Below are 16,339 nucleotides of genomic sequence, written 5' to 3' on the forward strand. Positions count from 1 at the left end.
TTTTTCACTTCATTCCCTTCTTCCTGACCCATCCAATTCTGACACATATATCCTCTTCGTTAACTTCTTACTCATTCTCTCCATATGTCAAACCATTTCAGCCCACGCTCTTCAGCTCTTTCAACCATGTTCTAATTACCATATCCTATCAGTTGGTACTCCATCAACCTCCCCTCACACCGCACATTGTCCACATACATTTAATTTCCAAAACATCCACCCTCTTCCGTACATCATGTGTAGCCCATGCCTCGCTTCCCTACAACGCCGTTGGCGCTACTATACCTTCAAATACAACCATTTTTGCCCTAGATAATGACATTTCATTCTATATATTACTAAATGCTCCCAGAACCCTCTCCCCCTCAACCACCATATGACTCATTTCCGCTGCTATATTCATTCCCAAGTGTATAATCGGCTTCACTTCCTCAATTTTTTCTCCATTCAAACTCATGAGCCAACTAACCTGTGTCTTTGCACTTTACAGGCCTGAATGCTACCAATATGCTTCGGGACGGGCATTATTAATATCTTTAGCTATGGAGTTAATCTCTTTTATTCTACACAGCTACTCTCTCTCTCTCTCTCTCTCTCTCTCTCTCTCTCTCTCTCTCTCTCTCTCTCTCTCTCTCTCTCTCTCTCTTCCTTCACCGAGTCATCGTCTCTTCCACACTGGAATTACCTTATTTTCCTTCACTTTAACTGTGCCACACGCTGGCAGTGATGAGTTTGTGCATTCGGGATCACGATACCTGGCTGGTAATGCTGTCAGACAATGAGAACAAAACCAGGGTTGAGGTTACGTACCTCCCCCACTCCTCCAGGAGGTTGAGGTAAGCCAGCCTTCCCTCGCTTCCTCACGTGCTACCACCCGCGCCGCTGCCAATGCCCAATTACGGGTACAAACTCAAGTCCATGACCACACCTCACGCCACACCCATCCCATCATCATACCTTTTCTATACATTACCAGCTAGTTCTGGAGACGCCGCCTCCCCGTAAACTGAATATCAACAGTTAAGACATATTTTGAGTTGCTAAGTGTGAAACATTTCTATTCTTTATTTTTCATGTTCTTTCTTCAAATACATTTTCTTCATATAGTTTAAATCTGTTTATTACACGACCGGAAGATGAACATGTCAAAACTGATTAATCAAAAGCCTTCCGTCTCATTAACTTTAATGGCATCAGCCTTCTGTACTCATGCCTCTCTGTACGGCGCAATGTTGCTGCTGTCCTTCCTGTTCTACAGGTGCCACTCGAGATTACCCGCTGTGATAACTTCTTTCCTTGAACAGCCCAGCGGTGGAAACCTCTTCCTCCTTTCGTCCTTCCTTCTTCTCTTATAGCTTTCCTTCCTTCAATAGTCGGGTCTACAAACAATGACATATCCCTTGCCAATTTATACAATTTTTTTTTCTATCGCTTTTCCTTTCACCTAAGATGGCCCTACGGGACCTGTTTTGCTCGTACTTTGTTAGTCAGCATAAAAAAATACAATCTGGGTCAGAGTGTCACACCTCTCTCTTACTCTGACTACCTACATGATCAACCCACCTCACAACATGTACCGTCCGTACACATTTCCTTTCCAAAACGTCGACCATCTTTCTCCGGTTTTGTTTACCCCTCAAGGACTAGGACTCGCATCCATACAAAAACGTCGGGACTATTATGCCTCCCAACAAATCCTCTTTGCCTGAGCAGACACAGACATCTTCTTCCATACACTCCTTAATGCAATTAAGACCTGAAACTCTTCTACCACCCAATGACTCCCTTCAGCCCGTGGCTCCATCCGCTGCCACGTCCATTTCCATGTATCCAACGCACCTTACTCTAATTCCTCCTGGTCCTTCACATTTAAACTTACATTCAAACCATCATGTTTCATCCTCCTACTGTACCTCATTACCCTACTTTTCTTCACCTGAACTTTCAACTTTCTCCTGTAACATTTCCAAACTCTGTCATCAGCTTCTGGAGTTTCTCTCTGGACTTGCCAATAGAGTCGCGTCATCTGCAAACAGCGTTGATCTCACATGTCTTCCCTACCTGCAGAAGACCGTAGAACTGCTCCTCACTCTAAGACACTTGTATTCACCTCCTTCACCAGCCAATTCATAAACATTAAACAACCACGGTGACATTCATGATGCAGACCCATCTCCACCGAGAAGCACTCTCTCTAGTCCCTTCCTACTCGCACATATGCCTCATTCTCCTGGCAAAAATTCCTCGCAGCAGTCAGCAACTTTCCATTTGCACCTTCCACAAGGCATCTGTCAACCCTATCATACGCATTCTCAAGATTTATAAACGTCGCATACAGTTATTTAGTTTCAATAAGTGTTTCTCAGATATTCTTCAAAACAAAAGCCTAGATCACACATTCCCTACCTCTTTTACTGCCTCACTGCTCCTTCTAAAAACCTTCCTCTATTCTTCCATTCCCCATGTTACCTTCCACCCTATATCATCTTTTACTCTATCTCTCTTGGCATTTTTGTATACACGCCTCTTTCCTACATTCACTCACTTTAACCACTTCTTTGACACACATGCTATTTCCTCTTTTCCTAAAATTACCACAATTTTTAAACATGTATCTTCACTAAAACATAATCAGATATCCCATCTGTACCTATCTCAGCAGGTTCATACCCAGCAACCTCTCTTTTGTATGCCTGTCAATGACTACATAATGTCCACAACATCCCAAACCCACTCAACCACGTTTGTCTATGTATCCACCATCTTACAAACCATGTACTGCCGCTCACTAATTCTCAGTCAGCAAAATACTCGACAAACTCTTCCCATTTTCATATATACTGTAATTGCATGACTTCTAGCAATAATGATAATAATAATAATAATAATAATAATAATAATAATAATAATAATAATAATAATAATAATAAAATAATAATAATAATAATAAAGATGATGATAATATCAATGATAATAATGAACGATTTTCTCAAAAGAATGCTTCACATGTCACCACTTCTCAGCTACCAATGAAATTTCAAATTTCACAAGTTCTGCAGCATTTAGGAGGAAGATCCTGTTGTCAGAACCTAATCACTAAAATAAGAATTCAGATCATGAAATATAAACAAAAACTGATGGAATACATCTCCACAAGTTACGGTACATATGCGTGTTTGTGATACTGAAAACCTTTAGTTGATAAATACAACAGGATTAGTCAGGTAAAATCTTGTTACCTACTTTAACCGAAAACAGGTATAAAAACTTATGGGTTGTCCGGTTTATTTACCTCTAAATGTATATGATAACTATATACAGTCAAAGTCTGACGTCACAGGCATGTTCCCGCCAAACCACTCCTGTCAAGAAATATCGTCATGCATTCTACTACCCCTGCATCTACCATCAGAATCTGTACATCTTCAGAAACACCTGTGCAATTTCGTCCTCTTGTGACATCAGAAACTTCTTTAACGATTGCTAGTGTCAAGTTTTCATGATGACACCATAAGTGACGATGGCATGACTCGAGGAGTTGTTAGCACGAACACAGAATAATGTACAGACAAATGGAAAACTAATTTCAGATAATGAATCCGAAAGATTAATGATACATAGCAGGGATCCAAACCAGCCTAAAATGTGATGCATATAAGGACAAGTTTGTTACACGGATAAATCCTTTTGGTCCCTCACACTGATGTTCCTTGGGATTCCTGCACCATTCGGTCAGTTAAGGAGCCTTTATCTTTAACTTACAGAAGTCCATCAGTATACAGCGCCGGACGTTATTTTTGTGGAGACTAATGTTTTCATTAGCCTCCCTCTCCAGAGTTCAATATTGTAATGACAAAGATTTTCTACCAATAATGATAATAATGTATCAAAAACCTAAACTTCAAACTTATAATTATATTCACCAAATTCTATAAACATGACACACCCCCACACAAACGGTCGTATCCAGAAACACTTTAGGTCCCATTTCTTCCAACCAAAGTTTTGCTCAATGCCAGAACTACTTAACCTTGCCAGTCTCGGATACGTTCTAGCGATCATCTCACAGTAATGTCAATCACCGCAAGATGATTGTCCTCACTAGTGAGTGAACAGAGAAAGTGTTACCAGTTTATAATATCCTTATGAACCGTCGCTGGAGAATATGTGTCCACAGTTACATGATATGTAAACACTAGAATAAAACTGAACAGACAAACTCTACACTGAGGATGATGAGACAAACTCTACACTGAGGATGAAGAGACAAACCCTACACTGAGGATGAAGAGACAAACTCTACACTGAGGATGAAGAGACAAACCCTACACTGAGGATGAACAGAAAAACTCTACACTGAGGATGAAGAGACAAACCCTACACTGAGGATGAAGAGACAAACTCTACACTGAGGATGAAGAGACAAACCCTACACTGAGGATGAAGAGACAAACCCTACACTAAGGATGAACAGAAAAACTCTACACTGAGGATGAAGAGACAAACCCTGCACTAAGGATGAACAGACAAACCCTACACTGAGGATGAAGAGACAAACTCTACACTGAGGATGAAGAGACAAACCCTGCACTAAGGATGAACAGACAAACCCTGCACTGAGGATGAACAGAAAAACTCTACACTGAGGATGAAGAGACAAACCCTACACTGAGGATGAACAGACAAACCCTACACTGAGGATGAACAGACAAACCCTGCACTAAGGATGAACAGACAAACCCTACACTGAGGATGAAGAGACAAACCCTACACTGAGGATGAACAGACAAACCCTACACTGAGGATGAACAGACAAACTCTACACTGAGGATGAAGAGACAAACCCTGCACTAAGGATGAACAGACAAACTCTACACTGAGGATGAAGAGACAAACCCTACACTGAGGATGAAGAGACAAACCCTGCACTAAGGATGAACAGACAAACTCTACACTGAGGATGAAGAGACAAACCCTGCACTAAGGATGAACAGACAATCTTGTATAGTTTTTATCCACAATATCACGAAGCATGGTCGATTTTGGATGATACTTGACTGACCTTGAGAATGTATGGCTGACCTACGATGATACTGAATCTAACCTTAACAAACTATGGTCAACTTTGTAGAAAAATGTGAAACTTCGCCTTAGAATATATGCCTGTCCGAGGATGCTATTTGAACATCAGCCTGAGGATGTATTGTGGACCTTCAATGATAGTGAAACATAACTGGCTCATTATACGTCCGTCCGACCATTTGTAAGATTAATGAGTCAACTGGAACCTTTACAAGTTATTGCGGAAGCCTCCGGAGGGTATATAAGGGCTCTCGTGCACACTGCACCTCTCAGTGTACTTCAGGCTCAGGATACGGTCGCACCTCTGTACGTAGATGTGTTGTAACTCTGTGTGTAATTCAAACGATTTTTAAGATAATGGGAAAACTGGAGATTTTGTTATTCTTTTCGTCTCTAATAATTGTGCAGATCCTTCAGTGTCTATTGATAAATCTTAGCAGGTTAAAGTCAGTCTTGAATGGGGACCAGTTATGAAAAAAGGACAAAACAATCGATAATCAAATCATACAATGAGTGAAGCAATATTCCATATCCATATCGCAAACATGTACCTAACTATATACCTAGTGGTGAGTGATGCACACATATGAGGCAGCACACGGGGGATTTGGCCTGGCTTGAAAAAACAAACATCTTGTTCCTTCACACTTAACTAACAATCGTAGGATATAAAGCAAATTACTTATGCAGAATAAATTGATAAACAAAGTAATTCCGAACTGTATAAATTTGTTTAAAAGATATTTTCCAGTCTTAAACCATTCAACGTATCATCAGATATTAATGCATGACAAGACCACTTTCGTATGTTAAACAATTGAAAATAAATGGATAAATACAAAGGTCAAATTTCCTTACATGAATGTATCTTGCATCCTCGCGACGGCTCCTCATGCCACGTCGCTAAGGAGAGCTCGTATTCATGTGTGTGTGTGTGTGTGTGTGTGTGTGTGTGTGTGTGTGTGTGTGTGTGTGTGTGAGTGTAAATAATAAATAAATAAATAAATAAATATATATATATATATATATATATATATATATATATATATATATATATATATATATATACAGAGAGAGAGAGAGAGAGAGAGAGAGAGAGAGAGAGAGAGAGAGAGAGAGAGAGAGAGAGAGAGAGAGAGAGAGAGAGAGAGAGAAAGAGAGAGACAGACAGACAGACAGACAGACAGCTGAAAGCTTAAGCATATAACAAGAGTAGAACACATAGATGTAGAGCTAAAGGAAAACCTTCGTAGGTTGACACTATGTGAATTCAAATCTTAGTTTCTTTTCATATACATTGCTGAAAACTGAAGATGATTTTCCAGTTGTAAGACTACGGTACCGACATTTATTACAAGAGTACTGGTTTAAAGTAACACTTTCTTCCAGTTAGCAAAAACTGACATTAACGATCACTGACATTTAACAATATACTCCTAGACAGGCTTCCTAAACCACCATCATGTGTGACGACGAGGCAACAGCTCTGGTTGTGGACAATGGCTCCGGCATGGTCAAGGCCGGCTTCGCCGGTGATGACGCTCCCCGCGCCGTATTCCCCTCCATCGTCGGCCGTCCTCGTCACCAGGGTGTCATGGTCGGTATGGGTCAGAAGGACGCCTACGTCGGTGATGAGGCCCAGAGCAAGCGAGGTATCCTGACTCTCAAGTACCCCATCGAGCACGGCATCATCACCAACTGGGACGACATGGAGAAGATCTGGCATCACTCCTTCTACAACGAACTCCGCATTGCCCCTGAGGAGTCCCCTGTCCTCCTCACTGAGGCTCCCCTCAACCCTAAGGCCAACCGTGAGAAGATGACCCAGATCATGTTTGAGACCTTCAACACCCCAGCCATGTACGTGGCCATCCAGGCCGTGCTGTCCCTCTACGCCTCCGGTCGTACCACAGGTATCGTGCTCGATACCGGTGATGGTGTCACCCACACCGTCCCCATCTACGAAGGTTATTGTCTTCCTCACGCCATCCTTCGTCTTGACCTGGCTGGCCGTGACCTGACTGCTTACCTCATGAAGATCATGACTGAGCGTGGCTACTCCTTCACCACCACTGCTGAACGAGAAATCGTTCGTGACATCAAGGAGAAACTCTGCTATGTTGCTCTCGACTTCGAAAACGAGATGAACCTGGCTGCTGCCTCATCTTCTCTTGAGAAGTCCTACGAACTTCCCGACGGTCAGGTCATCACCATCGGCAACGAACGTTTCCGTTGCCCCGAGTCCCTCTTCCAGCCTTCCTTCCTGGGTATGGAATCTGTTGGTATCCATGAGACCGTCTACAACTCCATCATGAGGTGCGACATTGATATCAGGAAGGACCTGTTCGCCAACAACGTTTTGTCTGGTGGTACCACCATGTACCCTGGTATTGCTGACCGCATGCAGAAGGAAATTACAGCTCTGGCTCCCTCCACCATCAAGATCAAGATCATTGCTCCTCCCGAGCGTAAGTACTCCGTCTGGATCGGTGGCTCCATCCTGGCCTCTCTGTCCACATTCCAGGCCATGTGGATCACCAAGGAGGAGTACGACGAGTCCGGCCCCGGCATCGTCCACCGCAAGTGCTTCTAAGAAGCAACTTGATGTATGAATCCAGACTTCTTTTTTCATGAAGCAATTGGCATCACACTTGCCTTGTTAACAAAAGAAGTGCACATTAATTCAAGATGTCTGTTCTTCTCAATAAACTAAGTAAATTTTTTCTAAGCATATATATATATATATTTATACAAATTCGCCATTTCCCGCTTTAGCGAGGCAGCGTCATGAACAGAGAACTGAGCCTTGGAAAGAATATCCTCACCTTGCCCCCTTCTCCGTTCCTTCTTCTGGAAAATTAAAAAAACATACATATATATACATATATATATAATCATACCACATACCAAAATGTAATTTTTCACACATAAAATGAATATTTTTTCTCCACCTAACGAATGAGGAAACTAAATGATAATCATTAAACGTAGTGTGTATACATGTACAAAACGATGATTGTATTGTTCAGGAAAATCAACAGATGCGCCAAAATGATCACAGATGTTAACAGTGTCCTCAGGCCAGTGATGCAACCATCCAGCTTTCAGCAACTCATCACACTGAATCTCAAAACCACCTTTCATACTGTTACATGTTTACATTCTTACTTACTTCCTGTTCCATGTTTACATTCTTACTGTCACATGTTTAACTGAGGCAGACATGCAATGCACTGTTTTACGAAAATTTGTTGCCTAGCACCAGATGAAAATCTGCTCGCTAGTTCAAGGTCTTTCGCTTCCATCTTTGAGACTGCCACATTACCACTATACTATCTATGTTCAGTTGTAGGAATCGAACCTGCCCCTTTCAGCTGGAGCTGTAGTGTCCCTTCTTCACCCTTTACCCATGCTCAAGTCGTGGCGTGCCCTGCGTCATTCGCCCCTATAATGACAGAACTTCGTAAGGAAAGGGCTGCGCGTTTACCTCACAAAAACAATTAAGTTGGTCGCAATTTTGAGAACATTTCTTTCTTGCTTAGGAGTTGACACTCTATCTGATAAAGAACCAAGTTAATGAAACCATATAATCAAATCGCGAGACAACTTTCAACATTTTGAACTTTCAAGAGCTTTACAGTTGAGAATGATTGCAGTTGATTGGTCAGCAGGTGTTGGTGACTGTTGCAAGATGGAACCACAAAGTGTAGGCAGGTGATTCTTTACCTCCAATATCCCAGAATATGTGTTCAAGTCTCTCTCTCTTTGTTCACGAGTACTGTCCACCGAGCTAAGGAGATAAACAGCACACCTTACTCAGGCCTCTATGTGAGTTCTTTTTCTAAATCATCTTCTACAAATGTAACTTCTAAAATGTAAAAGACAATGACAAAATTAATCGTCTGCAACAAGTAAATAGTGAAGCTCGTCCTTCAGGTATATTTGATGTAACTCCTACCTTACTGCTCACCTTCAGGTATATTTGATGTAACTCCTGCCTTACTGCTCACCTTCATAGCAGTAAAATTAATCTTTAATATACTTTCCATATAATAAAGCCTTTGAAGGCTTTAGAAATGAGCATTACTGTGGGAGCGACGGTCACTTCCTTCCATATTCATGTTTTCTTTATTTCACAAAATAAGATAAACCCTCAGAACACGGAAACATAATGGAGAACAGAAGCGCATTAACATTACATCAGTTTCTCACCACAATGAACTTTTTTAATATTAAGGAAAGAGGATTTACAAAATTATTTCAAAATTCATTTTTTGTTATTTTTTTTCTAAGGGTGGCCTCCACATTTCAAGATAATGCTCTTCGGCTCAGCATCATGGGTTTACCCAACACTAGTTAGCGGAGAAAAATGTAAAGATTGACATGTATATTCACAATACAACATTTTGATATTGTAATAGTAATAAGAAATTGTAATCAAGTTCCTTTCATTGGATTCAAATCTGATTTCGTACCTTCCTGAAGCAAACTACAAACCGATGAGACAATCATATATACTGATGACTAGCTAATCAATATTTACAACTAATGATAACTTGTTTATGAAGTCACATCTTATAATAACTTTCTAATCAAGTTAACTTTACTGATGACTTGCCAAGAGTTACATATACTAATGAACTGGTAATCAACATGACTTTCCTGAAGGGCTTATTGACAGACCATAAGGAGACATCTTTACAAATATAGTTCTTAACGTAATATTTTTGTCCTCGATCGTATATCACATGAAGCGTATCTCATAGCCTCTAACTCTAATCAACTGCAGCACCTCATCTCCGTGACAGTGTTTAACCAACCATACCTTCCCCTGAAAATGTTTACTCGTATTCAGCAAACCTCTAGCCAGCCATTTTCTCTAATCATAACCTCTGCAAGACGGAAATAGCAAGTATATGTGTCACCAGGTGAAGTGGTAGGGATCCATGGTCGTGTGTACCACAGTGCGATCAGCCACACATCATAAGAACACATATCTTGAGATGCGCCCCTCCACTCCCCACCCACAACCTCCTCCACCTACCGCCATTGCCAATGCCCAAGTAAGGAGATGATGCCATGACCCATATTCACACCTCTCTCCCATTCTCATGACGTGCTTGTGCGCAGCTGCCCCATACATTCATCCTAAATGTCGAGCTCTCACTATGAATGAATCTACGTGCGATCTAACTTAAGAGTTTGGTTTATGTCTGAAATGGTAATGTAACAATGATGTGAGGCTTGTGAACCCTGCCTCATTTACCTGTCTTGCTCTCCCTCTGGTGAGTGATAAAAGTATCAACAACACAAACAGCACAACTGTAGTTAAATCACGATTTTTTCTTTGAACGTAACTACTCACACTATAACAGTACTTCTACAGCGCTGCTAACAAGTTTCTTCTTTGATTTCATGTTATGGGGTCTGGTTGTTCTATCCCAACATCTTTCGAAGAACTATTCTCTATCTACTTTATCGAGTACCATCCGAAACATATTCTGATGGGAGTCCAATCCTTCTGGCAAGTCATTCACATAGATCAAAAGTAATGATCCCAAGACCGAGCCTTGTGTTACGCCACTGGTAACATTATCACATTTCAGGAAGGTTCTCCCAGCATGATGTGCTCCTATCCTCTATTATAACATTCAAACCATCGAAGAAGTCTACCCCTTATGCCTGCTTGAAGCTCCACTTTCTTTACAAGTCTCCTATGTGGCATAGTGTAAAATGCTTTCTACCAGTCCAACTACAATCCACCCAGCTTCCTCATTTGTCTAAAACGGGTCTCACTTTCTCTTAGAAACCTAAGAGTTACAATGCACTTGACTTCCCTTCCCTAGAACCATGCTTTCTTTCTCTCCTAGATAGTTTCTCCTCTCCTAGAAATCATCTGTTTCCTTTCCGATTATCTTTTTCAGTACATTACAGATCACACTCTTCATAGACACCGGTTTGTGGTTCACGACATCTTCTCTGTCTCCTTTCTTAAGAATATGCATGAGATTTGGCACTTTACCTTTCTCCAGCGATATCCTGAACATAATTCTAAGTGATTTATGAAGTGTGTCTGCACACATCAGCACATTCAGAAAATTCTCCTGGGTCATGAACCTACCTTATAAGACTTAAAACCATTTGGTGTTCTGTTTTTTTCTTTTACAGATAGTTCAGTGCTTTCCAATACCAGTACAAGTCCAGTTATTACCCTGTGCGCCAGATAGCACTGCCCAGCAGTTCGTCCAACTCGCTGTTATACACACATCCGGAGAACCAGTTGAGAGCCTTCCCTTGAACTTTATAAGAAGACTCCTAGCTGTAGGTAGGAGGCTGTCTCCGTGATATGGGAGAAGCTCATCATACTTACAGAAAATGTATGAGTGTAGGAGCGTTCCGCTTTTATTTATTCAAAAACATTTTAAACAAGTTTCTCGTTTGATTAAGTAGTATGTACGCCCCGCCACCTTCACCTCACGGCACTAGAAATTCCTTGTTCCATAGTTGGTTACTCACTACAACCGTAACGAGTTCATCCAGGTTCATACAGCTCGCTACAAGAACAACCCAGTCTGTGTGTATGTGTGCACTCCCTCCCACTGTTAATGACCCACTGATTTTCATGGATGTATATCTACACCTGCCTGCTCTCACCATATGAATCATGATTTTATCATCTTTATCATCATTATTATCATTAGTATTATCATCATCATAATTGATATACATTCTTTAAAATACAAACCCATATACGCAGTAATACTCCAAAAAACATTCATTGGATAATAAAAATGTTTTGGTCTGCAAATGCGCGAGGCTAAACGAGAGGGAGCACAAACTCTGGGTCACAGTGATGACTGTCAGTACATTCATCACCAAATCAGAAATTCCAAGCGTTGATCTTAGGTTCCATCTAAGTTCAACCCCCGGGCAGTGTCGTCACTACTGTCATCCTTGGGATGTTATGAATGTTCACTTTTTTTGTTTTGTTTTTTCTCAAAAATCAAGATATGTTCCTTCTGACTGTGATTCACAAGGAGTTGAATTCAGTTTCACTGTGACGAGAAAATAATGATGAAGAAAACAAACTTTCTCCTCATACATTATCCTTTCAGAAAGAAGTGCCTGGCAACAATCAAATACACCGCCACTTTATTCCGTCCACAACAAGACCACAACAACAACACAGCAAGAACATGTTGTCTCAGCGGAAAAATAAAAATAAACAAACGGAGGCGAACTAGTTTCTCTTGCATTAATTACGGCTTCTGTGAAGTGTCGGCATGCCAGAAGGTTAACTAATGAGGAAATTTAAAGGGGTAAAATGAGGGCGAAGAAAAGGCAGGCACAAAGCTACAGATGACGGGTGACCTGTCATTACACCCTCGGATTTTCTTCATTATTTCTGTAAATTTGTCACTGTTTCCTCTGGATGAAGTCTCCAGTGATGTACTCTTATGAGAATCGTATAACGCTTGCATTGCATCACAGAACATCACGTAAGCGTAAGGACCAATTCGCAGATAACACGCCTAGTGATCCTAGGGGAAAAGCCCCATGGTCGGGGTGCTGAGAAATAACACTTATTCTTAACTGTCATAAGTCTTGAGACCAAGATGGTAAAGGAAGGATACAGTGTGAGTGTTACCATGAGTGTAACAAACGAGGGAAGGAAGGAAGGATATGTGGAAAAAATGAACTACTCTTCTTTATATCTCCACAAACAGCATTTGCAAATCATAACTTAGTCCTTAGTTCACTAATAATAACTTAGTCCTTCGTTCATTAAAGGTATTCTCAATAACCTAACTTTCAGATGATTATGTCAAAAGTATCTTTCATACCCACAACTCTAACACAGGGTTGTCCACAGCATCTGTTCTCGATAGACTTGATTGTCTATCATCTTCCGGAAGAGCGTCTGGAAATGAGCGTGAACAGAGACAATGCAACAATAGTAAGGTGTTGCTTTGGTAAACACGTCACCGACAAGGACGACACAATAAACATAACAAATACGAAGACGGTTCGTCTGAGCAAACTTCCAGCAATACTGAGTCACATGTCCCTGTTCTATCACTGTGGCAGCAGACCCGTGCCCTCACCATAGGACGCAGACAGAGAACACCATCATCTACCATTATAGATTAAAAAACACATTTTACAGCACCAGTTAGTGTCAGGAGGTTCACAACCCCTGATCTTTAACGTTTGGCATCAGCGTTAATTATCCATATAAGACTTCGCTGGTGAGAGCAACATCGGCCTTGGATATTAATATGGATCTAACAGTGACACTTTCCGTCTCTGCCTAACACCTGGCAGCGTAATGGGTCGACTACAGCCTTTATAACTTATTGCAGAGACGTAAGGTGGGGTATATAAGGGTCTCCATACACACCCCAGGCCTTAGTGTACTTCAGACTCAGGATACACCAGGAACTGTGTACGTAGTGTAGTTACGTTGTGTATTATCTGGGGAGTGACAGTAGAAAATGGATTTACTCGTGGCAGTTGGTGGTGTGATATAATAACTAAATAAATAACGTCTTTAACTTGCGTTTACTGGATGAGTCAACGTTCTGTAAGGAAAAGCTTTACGTTAACAAACTTTACCCCTTGTGCTAGAGGTCATCATCTTCAGTGTGACAACGGACTCATCCGTCATGAACTTACTGGAAAAAAGTTTCACTTCGAAGATTAGACCAAAACTTCTGAATTCGATGGACAAAACTCCATTCGTCTTGAAGCTCAAGCAGTCAATATAAAGTCTTTAATGCAGATCCTAACAGCAGTCTTCGTGTAATCACTTGGAATCTATATCCTTTAGAATATATAAAGCGATCAATTTATATTTTGAATCCCTAAATATCAAGGTAGACCCGCTTTTATCAAAGTAATACATCAGTTCACAAAAGTTATGTTACTTGTGATCAAATGTATGCTAGCCAGACCCAGCAGTCACACCCAACACTCAACAGCACCTCCCACAGGTCCAGCACTCAAACCGTTGCAATTATTTCCTTCCTTCCCGATCCAAGTTCAGTCGGAGTTCCTTATTATAATAAGAACGTATACTTCTGCCTCGTGAGGTAATGCGTATGAGTTATCCATAAAAGATATATCTGAAGACATCAGTAAGATTTACATGACCTACTTTGTTGTGGGTTCTTTTATGACACGACGAAAAAAAAATCTCAGTTGTTGCCACAAAAGCTTTTACTGGGTACAACGCACGGTCTCTGAAACATGGTGTTCTGACGTTAGTATTTGTACACATGAAGTAGCAAAGTGGATACAAGGCTTAATCTGAAAAAATAAGATTAGATTTACCTCTGGCAAATTAAGTATCATGGTGGTAACTAAACTAGAAGCAAAGATTCAAGTAAATCACATGTTTTTATACACTTGAATACTTCAGTGAAATGTCAGTCCTTTCTGTTTTTCAATCCACTCTGTACTCTTACTTAACATGATGCTTAAGACGGCAAACAAAACCAACATTAATCATACCCAGTTCGTCTTACATTCTTGATCAGCGAAGTAAAAATTTTCTACGTGATAAAGGCTTCTATTGTTTAGAAATTCAAATACTATGTCAAAATTAATTGACTGTTCTTAAATTCCCAATTAGAACATGTTCAAACGGTAAATCTATTCACTGGAGTGTCTTGCGATAATAATCTGCAATCGAACTGTTTTCCACCAAGTCTGAGTGGCAGTCAACGAGATGAACTATTTCCCAAAGGAGCATAAAAGAATAAGAAATAACAGGAAATCACAAAATGATAAGTGGCGTTTTTACATACCTTACGCCATTTATACATAAACGAATATTCTATTCAAATAAAGAAAGACGTGCAACGATTCCCTTATTCTTCTATGTACTGTTAACATCCTTATTTATCCTACAGACTAACACTCTCAGCCACCACAATGTGTGACGAAGAGGCAACAGCTCTGGTTGTGGACAATGGCTCCGGCATGGTCAAGGCCGGCTTCGCCGGTGATGACGCTCCCCGCGCCGTATTCCCCTCCATCGTCGGCCGTCCTCGTCACCAGGGTGTCATGGTCGGTATGGGTCAGAAGGACGCCTACGTCGGTGATGAGGCCCAGAGCAAGCGAGGTATCCTGACTCTCAAGTACCCCATCGAGCACGGCATCATCACCAACTGGGACGACATGGAGAAGATCTGGCATCACTCCTTCTACAACGAACTCCGCATTGCCCCTGAGGAGTCCCCTGTCCTCCTCACTGAGGCTCCCCTCAACCCTAAGGCCAACCGTGAGAAGATGACCCAGATCATGTTTGAGACCTTCAACACCCCAGCCATGTACGTGGCCATCCAGGCCGTGCTGTCCCTCTACGCCTCCGGTCGTACCACAGGTATCGTGCTCGATACCGGTGATGGTGTCACCCACACCGTCCCCATCTACGAAGGTTATTGTCTTCCTCACGCCATCCTTCGTCTTGACCTGGCCGGCCGTGACTTGACTGCTTACCTCATGAAGATCATGACTGAGCGTGGTTACTCCTTCACCACCACCGCTGAACGAGAAATCGTTCGTGACATCAAGGAGAAACTCTGCTATGTCGCCCTCGACTTTGAGAATGAGATGAACTTGGCTGCTGCCTCATCCTCTCTTGAGAAGTCCTACGAACTTCCCGACGGTCAGGTCATCACCATCGGCAACGAACGTTTCCGTTGCCCCGAGTCCCTCTTCCAGCCTTCCTTCCTGGGTATGGAATCTGTTGGTATCCATGAGACCGTCTACAACTCCATCATGAGGTGCGACATTGATATCAGGAAGGACCTGTTCGCCAACAACGTTTTGTCTGGTGGTACCACCATGTACCCTGGTATTGCTGACCGCATGCAGAAGGAAATCACAGCTCTGGCTCCCTCCACCATCAAGATCAAGATCATTGCTCCTCCCGAGCGTAAGTACTCCGTCTGGATCGGTGGCTCCATCCTGGCCTCTCTGTCCACCTTCCAGGCCATGTGGATCACCAAGGAGGAGTACGACGAGTCCGGCCCCGGCATTGTCCACCGCAAGTGCTTTTAAGAAATACATCATTGTGGTCATCCAGAGAGTATATTTTGTTTTTCTTTAAAATCAATGTTTCCATACTGACATGTGATATGTATTCATATGCAGAAAGTCAGCATCTGTTTTCTACTTCTATTTTCTTCTACATATATCCTTTTAACTGTTTTGATATCTAGAATACCTCGAAATATATATTAGTATAAAA

The 16,339-nt window shown here is 41.6% G+C and overlaps 2 protein-coding genes across 4 annotated transcripts in view; both read left to right on the forward strand.

The window, feature by feature from the left end:
- LOC139767168 (actin-3, muscle-specific-like) overlaps positions 1 to 16,339 on the forward strand; it is a 208,480-nt gene extending 192,141 nt beyond the window's left edge. The window contains exons 2-3 of one of the 2 annotated variants that reach the window (XM_071696199.1): positions 13,496 to 13,528; positions 14,997 to 16,339. In XM_071696199.1, coding sequence (XP_071552300.1) covers positions 13,496 to 13,528; positions 14,997 to 16,149 — 1,186 coding nt within the window. In that variant the 3' untranslated portion in view covers positions 16,150 to 16,339. Of the gene's footprint in view, positions 1 to 11,255; positions 11,408 to 13,495; positions 13,529 to 14,996 lie in introns of those variants that run through there. The other variant, XM_071696204.1, reaches the window with a different exon arrangement.
- Positions 5,336 to 7,805, forward strand: LOC139767175 (actin-3, muscle-specific-like). Of its 2 annotated transcripts, none has more exons than XM_071696210.1 (2): positions 5,336 to 5,388; positions 6,523 to 7,805. In XM_071696210.1, the coding sequence occupies exon 2, from the start codon at positions 6,545 to 6,547 to the stop codon at positions 7,673 to 7,675; it is 1,131 nt and encodes a 376-aa protein (XP_071552311.1). In that variant the 5' UTR covers positions 5,336 to 5,388; positions 6,523 to 6,544; the 3' UTR covers positions 7,676 to 7,805. The 2 variants fall into 2 exon arrangements, with proteins under 2 accessions (XP_071552311.1, XP_071552312.1); XM_071696211.1 differs by having other exon boundaries at positions 5,352 to 5,388; positions 6,527 to 7,805.

The sequence above is a fragment of the Panulirus ornatus genome, chromosome 59 (genome assembly GCF_036320965.1).
Source record: "Panulirus ornatus isolate Po-2019 chromosome 59, ASM3632096v1, whole genome shotgun sequence".
Lineage (NCBI taxonomy): Eukaryota > Metazoa > Arthropoda > Malacostraca > Decapoda > Palinuridae > Panulirus > Panulirus ornatus.

Excerpts from the sequence above, each read along its gene's own strand:
- LOC139767175 (XM_071696210.1), top strand. The coding sequence starts at position 6,545 with ATGTGTGACGACGAGGCAACAGCTCTGGTTGTGGACAATGGCTCCGGC.